Raw genomic sequence first — 27,870 nt, 5'->3', positions numbered from 1 at the left:
AAAAAATTTGGAATTTTACTTTCGAACAAGTTGTTTATTTTCATAATGCTACTTCCGAACCAATTGTTTATTTTCGAAATACTACTTTCGAACAAATTATTTATTAAAAAAGATATATATGGAGTGTGAACAGAAATTTTCAATTAATGTACTTAATTATAATAAATTTACTATTTAATACCTTGGAAAGTATAATCCTCCCAAAAACACACCCACAACCATGGTTGGTCAATTTACATTTTAATTTTTCATTTTATACAAATCACATTACAACTGTTTCATCAGAGCAATATTTTATACAAATCACATTACAACTGTTTCATCAGAGCAATAAATTAAAAATGGTTCGAACAAAGTCCCATTTAGATCACAACAACAATAACTGGTTAGAACAAAGTCCCATTTATATCACACCTACATACCTCTCTCTCTCTCTCTCCCCTCCTGAGTCCATTCATCCTCACCTTCTCCCCCCTCTGTCCCCTTTCTTTGGTGAGACCCCTTTTCCTTCTCTCTCCTCCTTCAAGGGGTCGCCCCTCTCTCTCTCTCTCTCTCTATCTAAAAACTCAAAACCCAGAAAAAGATCCAGAAGATGTCGGAGATGGCACAGACAGATCCAGAGGGAATTGACGGAGTTCGCATGACATGGAACGTTTGGCCTCGCACAAAAGTGGAGTCAAGCAAGTGCGTGATCCCAATCGCCGCCTCAATTTCTCCGATCCGATCCCACCCCGACATCCCCACTCTCCCCTACGCGCCGCTGCGCTGCAAGACTTGCTCCGCCGTCCTCAACCCCTTCTGCCGCGTCGACTTCGCCGCCCTCATCTGGATCTGCCCCTTTTGCTTCCAACGCAACCACTTCCCCCACCACTACTCCGCCATCTCCGAAACCAACGTCCCTGCCGAGCTCTACCCCCAATACACCTCCATCGAATACTCTCTCTCCGACCCTTCTTCGTCTCCGATCAATCCTCCTGTTTTTTTGTTCCTTCTTGATACTTGCGTCATCGAGGAGGAATTAGGATTTGCCAAATCCGCGTTGAAGCAAGCGATCGGCTTGTTGCCTGATAATGCGTTGGTTGGGTTTATTTCTTTTGGGACTCAAGTTCAGGTTCATGAATTAGGGTTTTCGGATATGTCCAAGGTTTATGTTTTTCGGGGTTCCAAGGAATTGTCCAAAGATCAGGTTTTGGATCAGTTGGGGCTTGGATTGGCCGGTCGGAGGACTGGGCCGGGGTTTCAGAAGGGGGGACAGAGCGGGTTTTTGGCCAATTCGGGGGTTACGAGGTTTTTGTTGCCTGCTTCGGAATGTGAATATACTCTCGATTCGGTTAGATATTGTACTGTGATTGTGGGTTGGTTTTCAATTTTTGATCATTGATTTGCTTGACTGAAATTGGGTTTTGATTTGTGTGATTTTTTTAGCTGTTGGATGAGTTGGGCACAGATCAGTGGCCTGTGGCACCAGGTAACCGGGCATTGAGGTGCACTGGAGCGGCATTGAGCATTGCAGGGGGTTTGCTTGGAGCTTGTTCAGCTGGCACTGCTGCTAGAATTATAGCTTTGGTGGGCGGTCCATGCACGGAAGGGCCAGGCACCGTAAGTCCTCTGATTGTTTTGTTACATTTGTTTTACATGGTTGTAGTAACTAGTATTACTACCGGCATGTTTCCAATGCTGTCATTAGCTACTTAGTTGATAAAGTTTGTTTTGAGCTAGGAATGTAATAACCATGGTTGTTAGAATTGACATGAGTTTTAACTAAAACTATTCCATTTGTGCTATTAAATTTTAAATTGAGTGCATCATACGATTCTATTGCCATTCACTATGAATCATTGTGATTTTCTACGATTCTCTGTGATTTAGTTTTGTTTACATTATGTAGGAAGAAATGGTATTGTTTTCACAATAAAAAAATATATCAATTAATTATATTGATATACTCGATTTTCTATGTGTATACATATATAAATTATATGTTATGTTAAACGAAGTGAATATTACGATTCACTATTTTAGCAAAACGATTTATGATTCGATTCGCTGTTTGACAACAATGACAATAACAATAACATGTTATGTCTTTATTGACTTGTATTTTGGTGATAGTCTATGTATCTGTGGTGGATCATGGATTTTGTTTCTATACCCCATCCACAATTTTGATATAGCACAACTTATGGTTGATTGGAGAACATGATTATCTCCAAATAATTGCAACATATAGCTATTTTGTAAAATTTTTCTTTCAATTTTGTTGGTACTCATTGATCACATAATATACTAGACGCACTCCTCCACTTGGGCTAACCTACTTTGATTCTATGGATCACATCATCTTCAACCTCATCGTCCTTATTTATAATCGAACCTAAGTAACGAAAATATCACTATTTGTTGGCGCCTAGCTTTCAATCTTCATTTCTCCATTTATTCTTATACTTTCTCTAAAGTTAAATCCCATATATTTAATTTTATTTCTATTAATTTTAAAGCCTTTTAACTTAAGTGTGTCTCTTCAGATTTCTAAGTTAATGTTAATTCCTTCCTTAGTTCCATCCACTAGAACAATTTTATTTGTGAACAACATACACCATAGAGCATCTTCCTTAATATGTTTAGTTAATTCATCAATGAGCAAGGCAAATAGATAGTGTCAAAGTTTACTATTGATGTAACCCTTTAGGGATTGGAAAATTCACTAGTTTCTCCTTTAGTTGATCTAATTTTAGTCACAACACTATCATACATGTTTTTTATTTGGTCATACCTTTTTCTCCTACACTCACATATTATATCTCTAGGTACGCTATCGTAAGCATTTTTTAAATCTGTAAAACCCATTCGTAGATCCCTCATTTTTTCTTTGTACTTTTCTATTAACCTTCCTAATAAATATATTGCTTCCGTAGATGATCTACCGGGCATAAATCAAACTAATTCTCTAACACTATTGTTGTAGTCCTTAAGCGGGCATAAATCAAACTAATTCTCTAACACTATTGTTGTAGTCCTTAAGCAATGCTCAATAACTCTCTTACAATTTCATTGTATGATCCATTAAATAAGTGCCACTACAATTGTTGCAAGTTTGGATATCTCCGTTATTTTTATATATAGGTACTAAAGGGAAAGGAATGGAGAGAAACAAAAAGAAAGGAATGTAATTGTACCTTTAAAATGTTGTACTCTCTTAGTCATTCTAAAGAACTTACTTTGGATGATGTAGTTTGGGTGGGACAATAGTGTTATATTTGACCTTTTAATCTTCTGCACCTATGTCCTCTAACAAATACAACAAATTCTAAGTTAATTGAGACTTAACAAGATCATTGGTCGTGGATGTTGAATTATAATATGCTTAGTAATTAATTTCCGTTATTATCTGCTAAGTTAAAATTAAATGATCTGTGCATGCTATTTGAGTAATTCTTGAACTGATTGGCTTGCCATCAGTGTTGTCACTTAAATATAGAAAAATGACCATAAAGTCAATTTTGTTAATTCTATTTATAATAATGAAAAACAATTAGTTTCTTAATGCTCTACTTTGTGCTGGACAATATTAGCTTTTGTCTTTTTGGTGTCTGTCAATATTTGATTACTTATTTGTTCTTTTGCCTCCCAACACAGATTGTATCAAAAGATCTGTCGGATCCAGTGCGTTCCCATAAAGATCTTGATAAGGATGCAGCTCCATATTTTAAAAAAGCAGTCCAATTTTATGAGGAACTTGCAAAGCAACTGGTCAGCCAGGGTCATGTTTTAGACCTTTTTGCTTCCGCACTCGATCAGGTTTTTAGTAGTCTTTAAGACATGGTTATGCGTTCTACCATTTTGGGGCATATTATTCTACTTTGAAACTTTGCTTGTGCTTTTGCAATTTATTCATAATGTTTTTTTTCCCCTTTTCTGAAAATATGAAGACAGAAGTCATCTGTCTTGAGTTTGATGGATTGCATGTCTTGTGTGGGTCTCAACTTTTTACAGTGATTCATTTGCCATATCTTTTCATTTTTCATTGCTTATGTTTCCTATGTTTTAGTCCATGTTGCATGTTTTTCTTCAAGGTGACTTGATTTAAATTTGACCAATTCTTTATGTTGATGTATTCTTACCTGTGTTATTCATTGCTTGCATTTTATGCCTTACCTATCTGAGGCTATTGTACTTCTACCAAAGCTTTCGTTAAATGTTGTAGTAACTTCTTACTCTTCCCTTAGCCTTTTTTCAAGACTGTCACTGGTCTTGTCTTATGTTACAAACCATTTGATAAATGAAACTACTTGTTTTCTTGTTATCTCTTATTGGTTGTAGCTAGTTTCAGGTTTTGTTTTGATAGACTTGAGGCATTTGCAAGATAGCTGTTAGTACCATCATGATATCTGATTAGGAAGCTGTGTAACCCAATTAGAAGACAAATGCAACTAAGCCAAAACTTTACAAGTTCTAAAGTTGATGTATAATTGATTCGTTACATGTGATGTATCTGCCTTGGACTTTTTGAATCATTGAGGAATAAAACTGTTGGAGGAACAAAATGCAAAATGATCAATGTGAGATGAAAGGCTTTTGTTGCATGTGATACATTCCTTGCTATCTTGTGTGGGTAATTTGTGGCATATTTTTTGCTGGAGTATCCCATTTGGAACTCAAGGAATGTTTGCCGAATTCTTGACATAAAGATACTAATTGTTGTTGCCTTTACTTCGCTGTAGATGTGTGCATTGTCGTGCTATGATCTAATCTAGTGTAAGTTTTTAGGTTGGAGTTGCAGAGATGAAGATTGCTATTGAAAGAACTGGTGGCCTTGTTGTTCTAGCAGAAAGTTTCGGTCATTCTGTTTTTAAAGACTCATTCAAACGTGTTTTTGAAGATGGGGAACAATCTATTGGCCTCTCCTTCAAGTGAGTTCATCATTGATGAAACATTTGAAAATATTATTACTTATCTATTATTTTCTTTTAATTGTTTATTTACAGTATAGTTGTGTTATTGTGATTTGTGATTCTTGTAAGCTTGTATCCTTGGCCTCTGATTATTTGATCACTATATTTTTTTTGATCAGCAACAAAAAGAATTTTAAATTAATCACTATGAAATGACATTGGTTTAAAGTTTTTTAATCATCATATTTAAGCTCAAAATAAATTTTCTTTTAAATCCGTGCATCACAAATACCAAAATCCAGTGCTGCCATTCATATTATATTGATATATTTTACATGATTGTTATTTCAAGTCAACAATGTCTCGTTTGGCCTAGGCATTTTGTGTGTTTGTGTGAATGTGTTCCTTTGGACTTAATTTTCTGTACAGTAGTCGGTAAATGTCTCCTTCGAATCATATTTCACCTTGTAGAGATGTCATTTCCTTGCAAGTTAAGTGTATGGTCAAATGAAACCTGAAGAACTCCATTAGTCAGTAAAGCTAACACTAAGCGGCCAGACTCCTTCCCTATTTTCTCAAATTTTCCATTGTTCAAGACATAAGGTTGTGCTTGGAGGGTTTCTTAGGGGAAGACCTGTGTTTTTCACTCTTATACTTTTTGGTGAGTTTTGCAGGTTTCAACGTGATAGTCTTGCCACCATGCATAAATACGTAGGTATTCTTTCTCCCATTATTAGGCATACCTTTATCATAAAGCCAAGGATGGCCTAGTAAGTTGAGCAACATCTATAGGTAGACATCAGACAAAATACTAAGGCCTCGTTTGGCAAGAGGCTATTTTAGCCAATTAGCCAAAAAGTTACTAAATTAGCCAAAAAGCCAACAACCCATACCAAAAAGTCAAAGATTCTCTTTTCTCTCTACTTTTTGCACATCTTTTCGTAATTAGCCAAAAAGTCATCCCAAACATACAAGTTTTTTTTACCTACCTTTTTAGCCAAATAGCCAAAAAGTTACTAAATTAGCCTGTTCCCAAACAAGGCCTAAGGCAGATTGAAACTGATGTTGACGTCTATGGATCCATCACATATTTTATATGACATGGACAGTGATGAATAGTTGATTTGGAGACCACAATCTGGTACTCCCACGACCTTACAAACACTATTCCTGCATTTCACAAATATGTGAAAATTGCTGGTGCACATTCACTCATCCTATAGGAGTAGAAAAAAAAAGGCTCCTCATAGTCATAAGTCATGACACTAATGTGGGTGTCATCATTACATACAATATCCTGACCCTCCTTGGTTGATATCCTCTCCTACATCCTCCAACTCATGATCAATGGTCAATATGCAACGTGGACATTGAGTGACAATGTGCCCCTCACCATGGCAGTGATGACATATAATGGAGGAGGTAGATTGATGAGAACTAGAGAGAGGAGACTGATTACCCTTCATGCTGGTGACAGTCAGCTTAGGGTTGTTGCTACCCTTGGGAGCAACTGAGGCAACTGATCTAGATGTGTATAGCCACTCGATCTACCAAAAGAGACATACTTAGGCTGCTGGCCCTCACCGGTTTGAGTAGTCTTTCACCTCTATGTCGGAAGCTAATGGTACTGCTCTATCTCTAAAGCCCTTAAGATATGCTTCATCTGATGTGTCAGGTGAGTGCAAATTAACCTCTGTTATAATCTCAAATCTTGGCCCATTAATGAACTTGTTCTCACACTTTATTAGTAGTTCCACAAACTTACCTTTGTAGTTAGTCACACTGGAGAACTATTTTCAAATTAATTCACTGATTAAGTAATTGCCTCCTATAGTAGGTAGGGAGATCGTTCTCTTCTAACTTTTGTTACTTTCTTCAACCCATAAAGTAATGGGCTCTTGCCCTGAATGCTCCAAATTCCTTTGAACTCCCTGCCAATACCATTGCAGAACCGATGAGTTTCATCTTAGCAAAATGAACCATTTGGTTATCTGACATGTTATAGGGGCATCTACTTTGGCCTTTTTCTTTTTGTGATATCTCTTGCATCTACAAGGTAATACTTGGGTTGGTCATGATGGTATCTCTATGGAGAGTGCCACTGGCATCTCTCTTGGTGTCTACCCTTCAGTCTAGGTGGTCTACAGTGATGCAACACCAAAAAGAACAATAAAGAGAGAGGTGTATTCAGATTTTTTCGACAATCCAGCATGTGGATGTCACACCTGATTGTGGATTAGTGTCCATGTCACAACCATGTGGGAGTCACTTGGTGGTGGATATTGTTCTGACTCTGCCATTCATTTTTTATTTTTTTACATTCATTTGAATAGAACTTGCATTACCAGTAAGTGGATGTCACTTGCAAAATTAAGAATTATGTTCATTTCATGACCTTGTGGTAGTTGTATTGTAAAATGTTGTATTTTTATTGCTTGGCTTTGTGATTCATTTGCCAAAAATTGCATTAAAATCAGTAAACACTGAAGTCTAAACTGTGTATGTTCAAGGTTGCCCTAAAGTAATATACCTATGTGTGGTAAGTAAAATTTTGGTCTCTTTATTCTGTGCATTATGTGTTTATGCATATGTACATCTAGACCTTTTGTTTCTGTTACTTTTCGCTTAAATTCCTTTAACTTTGATGTTGGATTATGTTTAGGCTTTATAAACTCAATACTGATTTGTTTTATCAAAATAAATAAATAAATAAACTCAATACTGATTTGTTTCTTCCAGTGGCACACTTGAGATCAATTGTTCAAAGGATATTAAAATTCAGGGGATCATTGGACCTTGCACATCTTTGGAGAAGGTTGGTTCATTTAATATTATCTGTCTGATTTTCTTTAGGATGAAGATCATGTACCTGTAATCAAACAGCTATTCTGTGCTTGTCTGCTTAGCAGAATTTGGATTAAATTTTATTTGTAAGGTTGGTACTAATTACGGTAAGCCTTGCAGAAAGGACCAGCTGTTGCCAATACAGTCATAGGACAGGGAAACACTACATCCTGGAAGATGTGTGGCCTCGACAAAAGTATTTGCTTGACCGTTTTCTTTGATATTTCATCTAGTGAAAAGCCAGACCCTTCAGGAAATTTAAATCCAATGTTATACATACAGATCCTTACAAGGTATGTAGGTGATATTATCTGCAAGCTTGTTTCTTATCAGTCATGTTAATCTGCTTCTGTACTCGATACAGCTTATATAAATCTAGGAAGCATGGACACACCTACTAGTGTTTTGTGCCTGTGTCCAACGTGTCGGACATGTCATTTGTAGGACACATCCAACACGTGTCAAGTACGCATCCATGTGTATCATATATATATAATTTTCGAAGACCGGACACAGATACATGTGAAATACATCCCCAAGTTTTACGAAAATAAATTTTAAGACATAAAAAATTCTCCCTTTTGGACTTATAAATGTTTGATATTCTAAATGTTCACAATTTCCAATTTCAGTGCAAATACTTGAGGATTTTGAAAGAAAGAGATTAGATCAAAAGAGATTAGGACATTCTATATTCCTAATTCTTTTCCAGCATATAAATGTAGACAAATGCAGTTTTTTTCTATCATATCATTAAATAGTTAGAAATGAAATACAGATGTAATGTAAAAAATAAGAAATTTGCTTTTATATTATATAAATACATAATGTGTATAAATATTTATTTGTTACTGTATCCTTGCTGTGTTTGCCTTAATATTTCAAAAGTTGCTGTGTTAACATGTTCATATTGTGCTGTATCTGTGTCCCATTTTTGTGGCCACGTCTTAGATATAAATACATCGATTTGCTTTTCCTTTCAAAATGAATGAATATGCTTCTTATGCAATTATTTTATGTTGGTTAAATATTGAAATACAGTTACCAAGTTCCTGATGGTCAAACAAGGCTGCGAGTTACAACCATTAGTAGAAGATGGATAGATAGTGCTGCTAGCTCAGAGGTATGATGGTAAAAAGTTCTATTTGTGTCATATTTGTTGTACAGTGAGAGCCATTTTTTCGGAAGTGTACTGGACCAATAGAATCATTTGTCTGAAAATTTACAGGTGCTTATGTTTTATATATGAAACACTGAAACTACGCACTCAAGTCACTGTCTTACAAATCTTCTTTTTGGTGTTTCTTGTATATTAGGTTAGTTTTTGTGTTTGTTTGGGGCCCATTTTGTTTGAAAGGAATATAATCACTCTTTAGTTGAAATTAAAATTGATAACAAGGTATGCATTATCTTCTTAAGATCTTATAACCTTGATCCTTGGACAAATGATCTCAAATTCTGAGTAAGGATCTATAAACATCTGAAATAGTTTAACTTCACTGATTTGAGGCCATCTTTAGGTTCTTTAGCTTTGTTTTTCATTGCCATCTTTGGTTCCAATTCAAAAATTCTTGGGCTTGAGTCCATAAGGTCTTCAGTTAAATTATTATCTCATCTGAGTTTGTGAGGTGAACTGAATTTGACTCCTGGAAGTTTATAGTTTCCTTTATTTTTTTTCCTTATGAATAAAGGATATAGTTTGAGACTGAATTTTCCAATGCATGATGTCTTATCTCTTGTTATGTTTCGTTTGAGGCGATGCATACATTAATCTCCTGTTTTTCTCCCTAGCAATTGTTGAGGAGGCTTGATTCTTTCTGCATTTTAAATTTTGTGGGAATTGCTTCGGCTGAAGAGGTTAATGCTGACATCAAAGACTTTGGCCTTTACAGGAATTAGTTCAAGGATTCGATCAGGAAGCTGCTGCTGTAGTGATGGCAAGATTAACTTCTCATAAAATGGAGATAGAGGTATTTCACAAATTTCGGAAAATTGTCTAAAAGTTTTTAGGCAGACACAAACTGGCAGTGACACACAAATGAAATGTATACTTAATTCAGCTCTTGGTGCATTACTTGTCATGGCTTCATGTTTGAGTCTGTTTTCATTTATCATTGGGAGGAAGAATGGTGATTGCATCACACTATTGCTTTTCTATGAGGACAGAAACTTTGTCCTGAAAAACTCAAAATTATACTTGAGAATCAGATTCTGTTTAAGATCTCTTGTTATTTTGCATCAATCAAATTACTTATTTTTCCTTCTGATCTAAGTACACATTGTAACTTTGTTTTTGTTCTCTGCCTTTTCCTGATGTTTCTATTTCTTGTTCCTCATGTCACTTTTGTCATTATATAACTATGTTGTCGACTTATTTATGGATTTTGCATTCTTCAGGAAGGGTTTGATGCCACACGGTGGTTGGATAGGAATCTTATTCGTCTGTGTTCCAAATTTGGTGACTACCGGAAGGACGATTCAACGTCTTTTACATTAAACCCATGTTTTTCATTGTTCCCTCAGTTTATGTTCAACCTGCGGCGGTCACAATTTGTGCAGGTAATTATGACCTTTTTGATTCGTGTCCCCATCAGTTTTAAACTTGTGTTTTATATAATGCACATAATTCTTGTTTTTCTTTTCCCTCTCATCTTTTCTTGGCAGGTTTTTAACAATAGTCCAGATGAGACGGCCTATTTTCGCATGTTGTTAAACAGGGAGAATATAACAAATGCTGCGGTCATGATTCAGCCATCACTTATATCATATTCCTTCAATTCACTGCCCGCACCAGCTTTGTTGGATGTGGCTTCCATATCAGCCGATCGCATCCTCTTGCTGGATTCTTATTTCAGCATAGTTATTTTTCATGGAATGACAATAGCTCAGTGGCGGAACATGGGTTACCAGAATCAGTCTGAACACAAGGTATGTGCCCGTTATAACCATATACTCCCTCCTCTTTTTCAGTGAGTAAAAATTTGGACCTTTTCTTGATTTGTGCAGACAACGAATATTCGACCTATGTTTTATGATAGGCACATGAAAGCATTGGGCTAGGCAAATAAACGGATCACAGGTTTTGACAAAATCCGATTCGATCCAATTATATGTTCACCCGAATCCGAATCCAATTGCCCAAATCTGCTAACGAGCCATCTGAATCCAATTCGATTTATATGGATATCCGATCCACAAATCCGATCTGATCCTGTTTTTTTTAACCTGTTACCAAAATTCCTTTTGTTTCTTACTTCGTAATGTTGTTGGTTTCTTTATAAACATATCAAAAGTATTCTCTGGAAGAAAGAATTGAGTTGAATAAAACAAAGATTTTTTTTTTCTTCCTCTCAAATCAATAGATATAAACTGTATCCAAATGGGTTTCTGACCTAAATTAGTGGTTTGTCAACAAATTCCAAGGAAAATCAAGGAGGAATGAGAATTCCAATCTCAAATTCAGCAAAGTTGAAACTACAAATCAGATCAAACATAGAAGATCCTACATACTAGAAAAATAAAAACAAGAAACAGAAAGCAGCCTCTTGATCTCAATTCGGATTTCAATCCCAAATCTCACTTTGGCCATTACAATTTGGAGGCTCGATAATCAATCTTCAGTGTTGATGGAGGCTCGATAATCAAACTTCAATGTTGGAAACCCTATTATGCACTACAGATCTGAGATTGTTTCGCAAAAGAAAGTGAGGAAGACGAGATTGATTATGTATTGAAGATCGAGAAATCCAGATCGCAGGTTGTACCTTTTGGACAGAGAGAGAGATAGCATTTAGATCTTCTAGGGCTAGTTCAAACTGTAATCGGATTTGGATATATATTCAGAGCAGATCAGATTTGTCAGGATCCGTATCATTTAAAATCAGATTGTGGATTTGGATTAATCGGATTCAGATTTTAATATAAGGATCGGATTACTCAGAAGTGAACACCTCAGTGTTGGTACAATCTGTGTAATGCTAATTTTATTCAAATAAAAAATACTTTAACAATTGTTTAAACTATTATTATTAGTACTTGTCTGGGAAAAAAATAAAAGAAAACCACATTTTTAAACAATCCAATTTCCCATCCTCCCTAAGCCACCTCTCCCAGTACTTTATTTTGCACATGTATCGCGTGTGCATGATCGTTAGTTAATATCTTTATATGGAGATACTTGTTGCAGAAATTGCTTTCACTCATTTATGTAGTTCTTTATTTATTCATTTATTTAATTTATCAGATAAAAAGTTATTGTTAATCCAGCCTCTCTGGATCTATTCAATGGAAGTGAGCTATGTTCTAAAAAAAAAAGCAATATATATTTTATCTGTATGTGAATCGGATCTTTTTTTCTAATGAATTGCAACTTTTCCCCTTGTAGGCATTTGCACAGTTATTGCAAGCTCCTCACGATGACGCTCAAATGATCATCCGGGACCGTTTCCCTGTCCCAAGATTGGTCATCTGTGATCAGCATGGTTCCCAGGTGATAATTTTGTGCTTACCTCTAGTTCATCAAGATAGACCTTGCCATGATATATATTATGTGTTTGCATGTTTGAGTGAAAAAAGAAAAAAGAAAAATAAATGCCCTGAAGCTTTCTGTTCTCAGAAATTTAAAGAATAGAAAATAGAAGTGAGAATTCATTTGGTTCAGTTTCTGTTCTCAGAGTTGCAAAAAAAAAAAAAGGAAATAAAAATAAGCCCCAAATTCAATTGCCTCAATATTTTTACCACCTTGTCAGCCTAAAAAGTAAATTGAAATCAGCCTGAAAACCTACTTTTTCGCTGCTTCGTATTAGTTTTGAGCTCACTATTTGCTAAGCTATCAATTTTGATACGCCCTAGTAGAGTTGTACCATTCATCTTCTGTTCTTATTTTGTCCTATCATTCAATACATCATTGTATGTTTTCTCCTTTTTTCTGTTCTTTTTGATAAGTAAGATATCATCCTGGTTCATACTAAAGTTGCATATGAATACTTTGACTTAAGCTGGCAAATTATTTTCTTGTGCTTTCAATTCAAATAGATCTACTTGTTCCAAAACAAGGTCCACATGTACACTTGGCTCTACTGGGCCTAGGAAGAATCTTGAAAATTGCTTCCTTTATAAAGTTTTTCCCAGGCTTTTTTCTTCCTGTTTGTTTTCTCCAAGGTTCAGGTTGAGCCTTAGTTTTCATATGATGAGTTTAGAACTTAATGACATATACTTAATTATTTGACACAAACCATCATCCACTGAACTGAACTTAAATTTTTTTTTTTAAAAAAAAACTAAGAATCCTACAGACAGCGTAAAGGCAGTTTTTGGTAACAAAATTTGATTGGCTGCCGAGACTTTCAGGCTAAGAACTGGCTGCTTTTAATGGCTTCATTGTAGACTAGTAGGTTATCAGGTGTATCTTTCTAGTATTTTTTATTTTAATTATTGTAGGGTGCTTTTCTAATTTTGTAAATTTTGGATTGGATTATCAGTACAGAATCCCTTTATATATTTCTTTTTCTTGTAGAATCTTGAAATAGCTTGTATATTTTTTAATTTTGGCATAAAGGGCTGTGTTGCCAAAGCAGTGCACTGGAAACTGATGCATTCCTCTTTACTCATGGAACTAAATTTGTTTTTATGATTTGATGACATGTTGAGCAGGCAAGATTCTTATTAGCAAAGTTGAACCCATCAGCTACATATAGTAACGCTCATGAGATGGCTGCTGGGACAGAAATGATCTTCACAGATGATGTCAGTCTTCAAGTTTTCTTCGAGCATCTTCAGAGGCTGGCTGTGCAATCTTCTTGAGTTGAGACCACAATAGAGTTGGAGATTTAATGGCTCATATATGGGTTTTCTTTGTTTTGTGAAAATTCCCGAGTGCAAGAATTTTATCCCCCCCTTGTATCCTCTCATTCTATTAAGATCATCTATGCAATTTCTTTCCCACCATTAAATGAGATGAGAGGTCAGACCCCAACATTATTCAGACAATAAGGAAAGAGCGTGTCATTCTTTGGACGTGTTGGGGCGGTATTTGCTTCCTTGAAAGAAATAAGGGACAAAAGGTTAGTGAATTTTGAGTTTGTGTATGGGAGAAAAAGATAGGATGAGAATGTAAGTTAAAAGGGCAACTGTGCTCAAGCAGCAGAGTTGCTCAGGGTTTTTTATTTTTAATTTTTTTTTTTTATCCATTGTTATATTTCAATTTTTGTATGCCACACCCAGGTCAGTAGTTTTTCTTCTTCAAGGTATATTGGAATATTTTTAAGTGTTATATACTCACATGGAGCCTCATCTCAGCTCCTAGGTTTGAAAATTTTTACAAACTTGTGAATGTGTTTTTGTTGTGTTCTTTTGGAGTAATACAAGTCAAGTATCTCAGTCCATTTGTGTCTCCACAATTGTGCTTGAGTTCTGCATGCGTTGGCGGGGTTGATTTGTGCCATCCTAATCTGTTTTTAGACTCCCATCAACTTTCTATCTCTACTGTCAATTTTTTTGTTTTTTAGGTTTTTTTTTAAGGGCTTGAAAACTCAGCACACTGCGGATTGTTACTTGCAAGATTTTTGATCTCTATGTGATAGATTTCTGTTAATGTAGTAATCTTGAAAATAGCTAGGTCTGACTTCCTACTCAGTCTGGTTAAAGGCTGTATTGGAACTAAGAGTAGATCTCTAATGGTGCTTGATGTTTTGGAATCTCTAATGGTAAGATCAGAGACAACAATTAAGGCCCCGTTTGTTTCCAGAGATAGAACGGAGGGGATTGATAGTGAGGGGATTGTTAGTGAGGGTCGTTTGTTGTCAGAGATAGATTGGAGGGGATTGATAGTGAGGGGATTAATAGTGAGGAATTGTTAAATTATTTTTATATAAAATAATAAAATAAGTAAAAAAATAAAAAAATTAAACATTAATATTTTTAAAAAAATTCTCAATATATAAAAAATAAAAAAAATAAAAAAATTTCTAGTCCCCTCACTATTTTTTTAATACCATCTCTACCTCCTCACTATGAATCCCTTCCCCAAGGGTATTAGTAATACCAGGCCATGTTTGTTTGGGCGCACTGGATTAGCATTCCCATGACTAATAGTCCTAGGATTAAGAATCCGTTGGATTATGTATCCTATCTTAACTAATAGTCAAGTTTAAAATAATTAGTCCGTACTTCAATTGTTTAACCAAACATCGGATTAATAATTTTATTGGACTATTAGTCCAATCCTAAGCTCATGTCCATCCAAACAAACATGGCCCCAAGGTATTAGTAGTACTTTCCCCATCTCTTAAAACAAACAAGGTAGTAATACTAAGGTATTAGTTAGTTCCAAGGTATTAGTAGTGCCAAGGCTATCTCTCAAAACAAACACTCCATATATTAGTCCCAAGGTATTAATAATCTTAATTTCCTTGCTATAATTCCAAACAAACGGGGTCTAAATACGTAAAGATTTCTTTGCAACTTAAGCCTTGTTTGTCATCTACTATATAATCTATCTTTTTATCTTTTTTCCATCACATCACTTCTCTATTTTTCTGCACATCTTTTCGTAAAAAGATAAAAAGTGCACTTTTTTAGTACACCCCAAACCAACCCTTGTAAATAAATTTTGAGGAGTGATAGTTGTTATTTACAAAAGAAGTATATTTAAGATCACCAAATGTGGCAAATATACCGAGATGGGAGAGGCTTCTCTCTAGTTTGGTTTTCCAATTAGAGGATGCTATTGGTCTTTGTGAGCCCACCACAAAGCCCATATTAATGATCCAAACAATTTAATGTTTAGGACTCATCAAGTATTTCATTTTTGTAAAAAAATTATGTTGATCGGAAATTAATAGTCACTTAATAAGATTACATTTGTGTGAACAATTTAATTTTAAAAGCATAATTATCGTTAACACAAATGCGATTTAATCAAATGGTTATCGATATCTTATCAACATAATTTTTTGAGATTTTTATTGATAAATCCCATTTAGAAGTGTTTTAACTCAAGAAATCCATGAAGAAATTTTTTAACCCATTTAGTCCCATGTATGTATAGTTTTATTCCATAAAGTCATTTTTCTTGATTTATACTATTTTCTTGGACACTTATGCCTTTATATTTAACTTTGATACCCTTATAAAATTTTTTTGAACGGTTAGCAATTTTATGATGTGAACATTCATATTTTTAAATTCACATTGGTAGGAATGTAAAATTGGCCCGTGGGCGGCCCGAAATCTGCCCGCGAGCCGAGGTGAGCTCGGCCCGTTGACAATGTGAATATTCACATTGACATGTTAACATTCACATTGATAAGAGTGTAAAATTGGCCCGTAGCCCGTGGGCGGCCCGAAGCCCGACCGCAACCCGAGGCGGGCTTGGCCCGACCCGTGACAATGTGAATATTCACATTGACATGTTAACATTAACATGAACATTGATAAGAGTGTAAAATTTGCCCGCTGCCCGAAGGTTGCCCGCGGCCCGGGGTAGGCCCGGGCCGGCCCATTGACAATGTGAATATTCACATTGACATGTTAAAATGCACATTGATAGGTATGTAGAATTGGCCCGCGGCCCATGGCCCGTGGGCTGCCCGAAGCCCGCCCACAGCCCGGGGCAGGCTCGTTTGGGTCCGGGCCCGAGCATGTCCGAGACCCTAAGTTAGGGCTTAGGTCATCACTTTGAAGTCCGGCCCGGCCCATCGTCCCTTTTAAGGCCCATTCAAGGCTCGGTCCGAGGTCCAGCCCGCCCGAGGCGCAATGTATTTTTTTTGTGAAAAATAATAAAATTTTGGTAGAAAAAATTAAAAAGATTTAAAAAAAAATAGCCAGGCCCGCCTAAGCCCGACCTAAGCTCGAGGTTAGGCCCAAGCCCACCGGTCCGACCCAACCTAAGATCGAGGCTAGGCCCAGGCCCACTGGCCCTACCCGAGGCTCGATCATCGGCCCGTCTAAAGCCCGAATACCCTTGTGCCAGGGCTAGGGCCTAAGCCTAATTTTTTGGTTCGTAGGTCGGCCCGACCCAGCCCGGGAAAGGCTCGTTTGGGCCCAGGCTCGAGCCTAGTCCGAGACCCTAGGCTAGGGTCTGGGCCATCACTTTGAAGCCCGGCCTGGCCCATCGGCCCGGTTAAGGCCCATTAAAGGCTCGGTCTGAGGCTCGGCCCACGCCGAGGCCTAGTGTCTTTTTTTGTGGAAAATAATAAAATTTTGGTAGAAAAAATTAAAAAGAATTAAAAAAAAATGGCCAGGCCCTCTCCGGGCCGCCCACGGGCCGTGGGCGGGTTTCGGGCAGCCACGAGGCACGGACTAATTTTACACTCCTATCAATGTGAATGTTAACATGTCAATGTGAATATTCACATTGTCGCCCTGGGCCGCTGTCCAATTTTATACTCTTATCAATGTGAATGTTAACATATCAATGTGAATATTCACATTGTCAATAGGCCGGGCTGGGCCCGCCCCGGGCCGCCTACGGGCCGCGGGCGGGTTTCGGGCAGCCATGAGGCGCGGGTTAATTTTACACTCCTATCAATGTGAATGTTAACATGTCAATGCGAATATTCACATTGTCAACGGGCTGGACCGGGCCCGTCCCGGGCCACCCATGGGCCGCGGGCCAATTTTATACTTTTATCAATGTGAATGTTAACATGTCAATGTGAATATTCACATTGTCAACGAGCCGGACCGGGCCCACCCCGGGCCGCCCATGGGCCGCGTGCGGGTTTCGTGCCGCCACGGGACGCGGGCCAGTTTTACACTCCTATTAATGTGAATGTTAACATGTCAATGTGAATATTCACATTGTCAATGGGCTGGGCTCGACTCGAATTTTTCCGAGCACCCACGAGGATCCACATAGGTCGGGCCCCTACACATTGACGATATGAACATTCATATTGACGGTGTGAACATTCATATTAGGGGTATTTTGGTAATTATGTTACTCATAGGACTTATTGAAATATAAGAAAATAATGTGAACTAAATGAAACATCAGTAGATGAAAAGAGTATTTTGGTCTTCTTATCTCAAATAGAACCTAATGGAATAGTAAAAAAGAATATGGATTGGGTGAAGTAAAGCTCTTAGAAAGTGGGTTTATCAAAAAAGCTCCCTAATTTTTTGTAAGGATGAAATACTCAATAAGTCCTATACATTGAACGATTCGAATCACCGATGTAGGCTCCGTGATGAGCCCACAAAACCCAACATATCAGATTGGAGAGAAACCTCTCCCTATCCAAATTCCTACAAGAGGGAGATAAATGTAGGTTAGGTAGAACGTTAGAAAGTTTAGATTGTATGTCCTGATGTTGGGAGAATGTCCAACTTCATTGCATGTTTTTTTCAATAGATGGGTAAATAAACTATCAATTGTAATAAAGAGAATGAGCTCCTATACTTGTGAATCATAGGTTTTGTTCAGAAATTAAATTTTGAATTATATAGTTTTGTTTATATGTTAATATTCAAACTAAAAATAATATGTAAATTAAGAGAAAATGAGGTGTGGAAGTAAAAGCTGTCTTTGTTCAAATTAAATAGCATGCGGCATTAAAACAAAAAAAAAAGAAAAAGGACATTCAATAGTCTCACTTTTTTTTTAGGGCTTCTTTGAACCTTTAACGACCCAAATTGCTCTCTACCCTATTTAGCTTTTTATTTTCTTATTTATTCCCTTTGAATTCCTTCCCACCGAATTGAAATTACGATAAAACTTAAATTTTGTGTTAAAATAAGAAAAATTTATTTATAAATCCCATATTGAGAAATGGTGATTTGATTAGTCCAAACAAATTTTTTATAAACTAATTAGTCCCATTGATTTTGAAAAGGTAAATTTAATATATTATTTAAAAATTAGATTTACGGTTGTACTCTAATTTATATTATGTTTTTTTTATTTTTTTTATTTTTATTATTTATTTTAAAGATAGGTAAGATACGTTAATCAAATTTGGAATGAATTTTTATATGGAAATCCTTTTTATTTGGAATGACTTGAAATGTAAGATTTTTTAAATATTTCAAAAGAAGTACAAAATTAATTTGAAATATGAGATTTTTAAACATTCCAAAAAGATGTAGGATTCTTCAAATATTTAAAAAATAGTACAAAAACTCATTAATATGTTTTGAACAAATATATAATCTCAATCTGTAACGCTCAAATGTGACACTCCAATGTAACACTTAAAAAAATCCTTATTATATTTTTTTTCAAATGTAACATTTCAAAAAAATTTCTTAGTATAACACTTTAATGTAACATATAAAAAAATTCATTAATGTACTTTTTTCAAACTTAATACTCTAATGTAACACTACAAAAAACGGATGTGAGATTTTTCAAATCATTCCAAAAGATGTGGGATTGTTCAAACCATTATAAAAGGAATACAAAAATTCATTTATAAGCTTTGAATAAATATATAATTTCAAACCGTGAGTGTTACACTTAAAAAATGTATACTAAATAATTTTTTAGTATTTTTATGTGTTACATTAAAATTTTATGTTTAAAATTATATTGATTGGAGTGTTACGTTTAAAAAAAGTATACTAAAGAGTTTTTTTTGTGTTACATTAGAGTGTTATGTTTGAGAAAAATTTAGAATATTATTGATCGGTGCTTAATTGTTACACATTTAACCTGCTGTGGGGGCCGAATACATGGAAAAATCAGATGGTGCATACCATTGGAAGACTGATATTAGCCGGCTATATCCTACGAGAGTGGGGAGCCGAATATAATATATGTGCCGAATAAGTGTAAGTCCTTAGGGCCGAATAAAAGAAAGGACAATGATTAAAAAGTATGCCCTGGCCTTGAGGATAAAAAAGAACAGGTATAAATACAGGAACAACGGTTGTAGAAAGGTATATAAGAATCGCTTCACAAAACTTAGTAAAGAAGCTATCCTAAGTGTCTGAACTAACTTGTCCGTCGGAGTGCTAATTCCGGCACCCCCGACCGGAGTGTTTGTATCTTTTCAGGTGACTAGCTGAGGATCACTAGGGTCTCCCAAGATTCGAAGAGTATTTCCAAACCACTTCTCCACAATTGGCGCCGTCTGTGGGAATACTTAAATACATCCATGGCAAGCGTGACTGAAGATCCTCTGGTAGCCATTGACGAGACCGCACAGGGAGATGACCTCACTCCAGCAAATATGCTCGGAAAAGAAACCATCGCTGCAAGACGTGCCTTGAACTTTGACTCACCAACGACCTTAACGCACGAGACAATGCAGACGATCATCGAACAAGCAAAGTAGAATGAACAAAGGCTGGAGAACATGATCGCTGAAAATGAACGTCTCCGTCAAGATTTGGCCCTCGAAGTCACAAAATCGAGAGAAGCCATGCGCCAAGATCCCGAACGACCCCCGAGGGCCGGTGAACAACGACCTCGAGCCTGACCAGAGGATACCGATAGTGACTCCAATTCATTAACCACGGAGCTCAACAAGAAGGGACGATCCGAAACTTCCAGCTTCTCCGAAAAGAGTCTACATACAAGGAACAAGTGCAGGAGGAGCAGTTCAGACGAAGAGGACCAGCACGATCCTTTTGTCCGACGGATTGCAAGGGCGACCCTGCCCAAGAAGTTCAAAGCTCCTTCATTCACTCTCTACGATGGAAAATCAGACCCCACTGATCATATCCGTTACTACAAGCAGGCCATGACATTGCATACAGACAACGAAGCCCTCATGTGCCGAATATTCCCCAGCAGCCTGGGGCCATTAGCTGTCAGGTGGTATTACTAGTTGGAGCCAGCCTCGATCAAAAGCTTTCATCAATTACAGAAATCCTTCAGGGCCAGGTTCATCACCAACGAGGTGCAACCGAAACAGGCCGACTCTCTCTGGGCTATGCAGATTCAGTCAGGAGAAAAACTCAGAGCGTATTCGGCGCGCTATTGGGAGTGCTTCAACCTCGTCGACGACGCTTGCAATGACTCCATGGCCATCACCGCCTTCAAAATGGGACTACATCCTGACAGTCCTCTTCGTAGTTCCCTGACCAGAAGACCCCCCAAAATAGTCTGGACGTTGATGAAGAAGTTGAAGAGTATTGCAAAGTAGAAGATGATGCCTTGAGAATAAAAGCCGGCCAAATGTCCAACAAAACGGCCCCCCCTGAAATTGCTTAACCAATAAGTTCCGCGCCACCTCCTAGCCCAGAGCCTCGACAACGCGCTAAACGAGACAAAAGGTGGGATAATCGCCGATCAAGCGATCAATGCTCTCACCAGACGAATGAACAACTGCAAGTCGACAGCAGGCGTTCGAGGCGTGCCGACAAGAAGTACACAGAGTTGTCAGAACCAATCGCTGCAATAATGACCAAAGTCCAACACCTTCCATTCTTCAAATGGCCGTCAAAGATGGTGGGGCCGCCCGACACGCGACGGAGGGATAGGCAGTGCGAATATCACAAAGATCACGGCCACGAAACGGAAAGTTGTTACGCATTAAAAGATCACTTGGAAGAACTAGTGCAAGACGGTCGACTACAACAGTATGTGAGAAAGGGAAAGCCAACCCAAGCACTGGCCTTGAGGCAGGACTCACCTCCACTTGGCTTGATCCATATGATCTACAGCCTGCTTGCACCCCCAACCGTGCACACAATTCAGTCGCATCCAATCCCCCAAAAGCAACGTATTCTGACTAAATGGCCCAAAGAAGCTCCGACAATTACTTACAATGACTCCGATCTTAGCAGCACAACAGCTTCCCACATCGATCCGTTGGTCATTAAATTACGCATAAATCGGTTCACCATTGAACGCATTCTCATAGACCCGGGGAGTACTTCAGAGGTTATGTATTACCAAACTTTCATCAAACTTGGCCTCAACGAGTCACATCTGTCTCCGGCGCCTCACCCATTGTTCGGCTTTAATATGAATCCTGAATACCCGTTAGGGAAGATCATAGCGGGCTCCAGAACGGTCCAAGTAAAACTCCTGGTCGTAAAGCTCCCTTCGCCGTATAATGTCATCATGGGGCGAACCTGGATACATATTATGAAGACCATTCCAAGCACTTATCATCAGTTTGTGCGCTTCCCGACAGCCCATGGCATTGAAGAGATCTGTGGCTCCCCCCAATCGGCACAAGTAGAGATTTAATGAAAACCCTATCATTGACCCAACCTGTGGGCTTTGATACTTGTATATATATCACTTCTGCAATACAAACCATTTTTGTTCGTGGCTCCATTAATTTCTCAATGCCCCCTTTGGTGCATGATACCTTAGGGCCGATTAAAGTCTCCGGATTCAGAGCCCCCTTTGGTGCATGACACTTCAGGGCCGATTAAAGTCTTCGGATTCGGAGCGCCCTTCGTGGATATCACGATTGGCCAAACTAAGTCTCCAAATTCGGAGCCCCCTTTGGTGCATGACACCTTAGGGCCGACTAAGTGTCCGGATTCGGAGCCCCCTTTGGTGCATGACACCTTAGGGCCGATTAAAGTCTCCAGATTCGGAGCGCCCTTCGTGGATATCATGATTGGCCAAACTAAGTCTCCGGATTCGGAGCCCCCTTTGGTGCATGACACCTTAGGGCCGATTAAAGTCTCCAGATTCAGAGCGCCCTTCGTGGATATCACGATTGGCCAAACTAAGTCTCCGGATTCGGAGCCCTCTTTGGTGCATGACACCTCAGGGCCGATTAAAGTCTCCGGATTCGGAGCCCCCTTTGGTGTATAACACCTTAGGGCCGATTAAGTCTCCGGATTCGGAGCCCCCTTTGGTGCATGACACCCTAGGGCTGATTAAAGTCTCCGAATTTGGAGCCCCCTTCGGTGCATGACACCTTAGGGCCGACTAAGTCTCCGGATTCGGAGCCCCCCCTTTGGTGCATGACACCTCAAGGCCGATTAAAGACTCCGGATTCGGAGCACCCTTCGTGGATATGACGATTGGCCAAACTAAGTTTTCAGATTCGGAGCCTCCTTTGGTGCATGACACCTTAGGGCCGATTAAAGACTCCGAATTCGGAGCGCCCTTCGTGGATATCACGATTGGCCAAACTAAGTCTTCGGATTCGGAGCCCCCTTTGGTGCATGACACCTCAGGGCCGACTAAAGTCTCTGAATTCGAAGCCCCTTTGGTGCATGACACCTCAGGGCCGATTAAAGACTCCGGATTCAGAGCGCCCTTCGTGGATATCACGATTGGCCAAACAAAGTCTCCGGATTCGGAGCCCCCTTTGGTGCATGACACCTCAGGGCCGACTAAGTCTCCGGATTCGGAGCCCCCTTTGGTGCATGACACCTTAGGGCTGATTAAAATCTCCGGATTCGGAGCTCTTTTTGGTGCATGACACCTTAGGGCCGATTAAAGTCTCCAGATTCGGAGCCCCCTTCGGTGCATGACACCTCAGAGCCGACTAACTCTCCGGATTTGGAGCCCCCCCTTTGGTGCATGACACCTCAGGGCCGATTAAAGACTCCGGATTCGGAGCCCCCTTTGGTGCATGACACCTCAGGGCCCATTAAAGACTCCGGATTCGGAGCCCCCTTTGGTACATGACACCTCAGGGCCGATTAAAGACTCCGGATTCGGAGTGCCCATTCGTGGATATCATGATTGGCCAAACTAAGTCTCCGGATTCGGAGCCCCCTTTGGTGCATGACACCTTAGGGCCGATTAAAGTCTCCGGATTCGGAGCGCCATTCGTGGATATCATGATTGGCCAAACTAAGTCTCCGGATTCGGAGTACCCTTTGGCACAAACAAAACAAAACTCGCCAACATCAGAAATAGGGTGCTTAATTGAGCATATAGAAAATTCAGAATAAGACGCAAATAAGGTGCTTAACTAAGCATATAAAAAATTCAGAATAAGACGCAAATGTTGGAAATAAAGCTTTTTATTCGATCAAACAGTTGTTACATAAACGCAACCCGCATTTGAGCATTACAATTTTCATTTAATCACACAGTTGTTACATAAACGCAACTTGCATTTGAGCATTACAATACCCATTTCCAAACTCAAAAGCTAAAAAAGGGATAAGACGCATTGGTAAAGCGGCAGCGCCGAATCAACTCCCGTCACCCGGAAGTCCTCCGCGGTTTGCAATACCTTGAGCCAGCTGTGCCCAAGTCCTCCCCTGATACCATTGACAATGTCAAGGCAAAGATCCAGGACAAGGAAGGATAAAAACCCAACGGTCGTTGCCTTTCCTTTTGGGGTGATCTGCTTCGACGACTTGAAGATTCATGCCAACTTTTAGACGCCCTACTTCCCATACGGATGGGTCCTCTGCCGCGCTCCATGGAAACACCAAGATCGGCTAAACTCCAGTCTCTAACTAACATCCCCACTTATCCCACCACACATGAGTGATTGTTTATCTACGCGATGCGCCCACTCCTTTTATTTTCAATACTGGCAGCGATCTCGAGGCCCCAATCCCGAGGCGATTTCACTAACACTAAACTCCATAAGAAAAACGTCGATTGACATTCGCCGCAGCGTAGTTATCCAAACGAATTTTTGAAGCACGTACACTGGCCGAAAATCTAGGCCCCAAGCCGAGTTGAATTTGCCGCAGCAACTCTACCCACTAGCTTTCAGTTTCCTCAAGTTACAATAGCCTCATTTAGGGATAAACGGCTATCACGTATGGGTCGACCCTGCCGATCAACGTTTATATATTTATTCAAATATATACAGTAAAACGAAATGTATACATACCAAATACGAACTGCAACAAAATATTTGTCATAGAACGTTTTTTATTAGATAAAACAAACAATATATTACATAGTTTTGAACGCGATCTGCGTTTCAACCTTAGAATAAGTATACTTATACGGCATCACCCTCATCCTCACTCTTCTCGACTTCAAAAGCAAAAAATGAAAAATGTTTATTGTGGTAGAGTGGCGATGCCGAATCAATGCCTGACGCTCGAAGAGCTTCTACGACTTGAGATGCCTTGATCCAACCGTGCCTAAATCCACGATTTTCACATCGGCAAACTTCTTCGGCAAATTTTTCCTTAGTCTTTTCAATTCCAACTTTTCGGCCGTCATGAAAACCTTTCTCATAGGCCCTCCCCTTCGCGTTCTCCATTGCGAACATACTCGCCGTCTCACGATCGGCAAGTGCGGAACTAATGAGCCGACTGGTAACCCTTTCTTCCACGATTGGGTTTCCGTGCCCGGCGGGTTGTGCCTGGGCCGCCTTGGTCATCCTTAACTCGCGCTTAGTCGCCTCCGCGCGAGCCTCCAAACTTCGAATATGTTCCTCTTTCTTCTCCATTTCTCGGCGGGCAGCGTGCAACCGCATGCCAATTTCATAGGCAGTGTAAAGCCCTTTCACCGCCCCGTGAATGCCTTCGCGAAATACTTCATAGTCCTGACGACCTACCATCGATTGCTGAACCTCAGGAGGAAAAATTTGTCGAGCAAACTCGACCGCTACATTTGGGTCCCGAACGATCGAGTCCGCCTCTGTCATGGGTCTATTCCCCACAAATACCGCAAAGCTTAATGGGCACGGATTCGAGTCAGATCCCCTTTCGACTCGAGGTTGAGAAGATCTGCCCTGCGACTGCTTATCCTGCCTGGGCGACCTGCTTCCACGTCGAGGAGACTGACGCCTCTCTCGATCCCTGGAACACCTGTCCCCTGTGCGCGAAGGGTCATCACCTCGATGCATGTCTTCACCCGGCTCAGCTAGCGTCATCGCTTCCCCTCTGCTGTTAAAGAAAAGTCTGTTCGACATTCACACGATACCTTCAAAAGCTGGAGTCAGTTGTTTACTGTATTCATAAAAGTTGTACCCTTAATCATTTATCCTTTACAGAGGCAGCACCCTCGAGGCAATTTCATTAATTGTGAAAACCTCAATCGCCCAACGCCGACTGGATAGACCCGCTGGCGCCCGAATGATCATGCACCGCCTGGGACAAGGGCAGATTAATCAATCTATTTGGCTTAGGTGCCCCAGCCGGCTCACGAATCGACTTCAGAATTATCATGCGCCGCCTGGGGCAAGGGCGTGATAGATTTATCAATACATTCGGCTTAAGTGCCCCAGCCGGCCCATGAATCGACAACAAAACTAAGTTTGCCTCCTCCAGCGCCCGAATGATCATGCACCGCCTGGGGCAAGGGCATGATAGATTAATCAATCTATTCGGCGTAGGTGCCCCAGCCGGCTCATGAATCGACTTCAGAATGATCATGCACCGCTTGGGGCAAGGCGCGTGATAGATTAATCAATCTATTCGGCTTAGGTGCCCTAGCTGGCTCACGAATCGACTTCAGAATGATCATGCGCCGCTTGGGGCAAGGGCATGATGGATTTATCAATACATTCGGCTTAAGTGCCCCAGCCGGCCCATGAATCGACAACAAAACTAAGTTCGCGTTCCCCAGCGCCCGAATGATCATGCATCGCCTGGGGCAAAGGCAGAATAATCAATCTATTCGGATTAAATGCCCCAGCCGGCCCATAAATCGTTTCAGCATAATACCAACGAACTATTCGGCATACGAATGATAAGATTGCCATGATATTCAATCATAGAAAGGTCAACAGGGTAGTCATTCTAACTAAAGTAGTGAAAAGCAAACATTCTACACCAACATAACATCACAAACTACGCATTAGTAGTGAAACAAGAAGATAATTTTCATTAATAAATTGAGCGCAGACAGTAGCCAATTTATACATGAAAACTACTTGGAACCAACAAAAGTCCTAAAAACAAAAACATACATTGAAAGGGAAAGTATTCCATAAAATTTGAAAGACTCCCAGATCAATCCTCGGGGTTAGACTCAAGTGGCATAACGTCCACCTGCTCATAAGGAATTGGCAAGGCCAATGTAACCCCAGCGGCATCAAGGGCCTTGAGCCACCCGTGTTTGAACCCCCGATTCTCGAACTTGGGGACTTCATCTACGTATTCTTTGAAGGCAGCGTCTTTTCCTGCTTTGAATGCGGCAGAAGCCTCAGATTCTGCCTTTTCCTTGGCCGCCTTCAACTCTGCTAACTCAGTCTCCATCCTGTTAAGTGCCTCCTCGGCTAGCCTAAGCGATTCTTTGCTCGCGTTCGCCCTATCTTCGGCATCAGAACGGTGCTGATCGACAGCCTGAGCCCTTTCCACTTTGGCTTCGGCTCCGGCTCGCGCAGTCTCCATAGCGGCCCTCATCATCTCAAACTCGGCCCTACTCTTTTGATCGACCACTTTTGACTGCAAACGGTCAATCCTCTCAAGGGCATTGTGTAGGCAGCAGCCCAAGTCGGCGATCCTGCCGACCGTCTGCAAAACGAGTTGGGATCGTTAGATGCCATAGGCGACCAAAATCAAAACAAGTCAAAGTTCACCTACCAAAAGGGTCAACTGCACAGATAGGGCTATGGCCACCAAATCCGGTACGGCATGAAAGGATGCCTTATCAGCTGGTAGAGAGACTGACGCCGCCAGGCTCAAGGCTACCGCCGGGTCGGTAATAATGGATGCGTCAGAAGGAATCGGCGTGTCTCTAATCTTTGGCTGAACAATAAAAGGAACAACCACGTTCGATTCTTCTAAGCGAGGCCTTTTGTTGGCAAGACTATCTTCTGAACCGGCCTCTCCCTCGGCGCTACGCTTTTTGCCCCACTCTTCCGGAATCAACCGTTCATCAATGACCGGTTGTTCAACCTCTTTCGCCGTTTCAGCCACAACAATCTTAGCCAGCTCTTCAATAACGGGTTCGGAAGACTTAACCAAGGCAGGTCCAGAACGGGCAGCCTCGGCCTTTTTCCGGGCGGCCATACGCTTGGCATTTTTTTTTCGAGCCATCTGCGTGAGGCTTTCCCCAGCCATACCTTCAAAAAAATCGCCAGGTAAGTCTCCCAAACCTTTAAAAATATCTCCAAAAGAAAACTCCGCCCGACCCGATGTGGATGGCGAGGTAGGCTGACTACGTCTGGCTGCCTCAAACGCCGAGTTTAGGGCCTCGTCAACCTCTTCGGCCTCCTCAGCGAACTCTCTGTCTGGTTCGGTGACTACCTCTACCACCGGCTTGACGTCTTGCCCCGAGTCAGAGGCTTCGAGACCAACTTGTCTGAGACTCTTGAAGCTAGGGAAGATAAGAGCCGCAAGCTGT

General features: G+C 39.9%; 1 protein-coding gene across 1 annotated transcript; it reads left to right on the top strand.

Moving 5' to 3' along the window:
• Positions 1-296: 296 nt before the first annotated feature.
• LOC114277376 (protein transport protein SEC23 E) lies at positions 297-14,049 on the top strand. The gene is made up of 12 exons (XM_082878009.1): positions 297-1,330; positions 1,426-1,599; positions 3,637-3,798; positions 4,768-4,910; positions 7,632-7,707; positions 7,857-8,029; positions 8,778-8,859; positions 9,629-9,706; positions 10,134-10,295; positions 10,401-10,664; positions 12,121-12,225; positions 13,389-14,049. The coding sequence occupies exons 1-12, from the start codon at positions 593-595 to the stop codon at positions 13,536-13,538; spliced, it is 2,307 nt and encodes a 768-aa protein (XP_082734135.1). The 5' UTR covers positions 297-592; the 3' UTR covers positions 13,539-14,049.
• Positions 14,050-27,870: the final 13,821 nt, after the last annotated feature.

The sequence above is a fragment of the Camellia sinensis genome, chromosome 7, assembly GCF_055761805.1.
Source record: "Camellia sinensis isolate YWXY chromosome 7, ASM5576180v1, whole genome shotgun sequence".
In the NCBI taxonomy this organism is placed as follows: Eukaryota; Viridiplantae; Streptophyta; class Magnoliopsida; order Ericales; family Theaceae; genus Camellia; species Camellia sinensis.
Note: the sequence above shows the minus strand (reverse complement) of the source record. Positions and strands in the feature narration are given on the sequence as shown.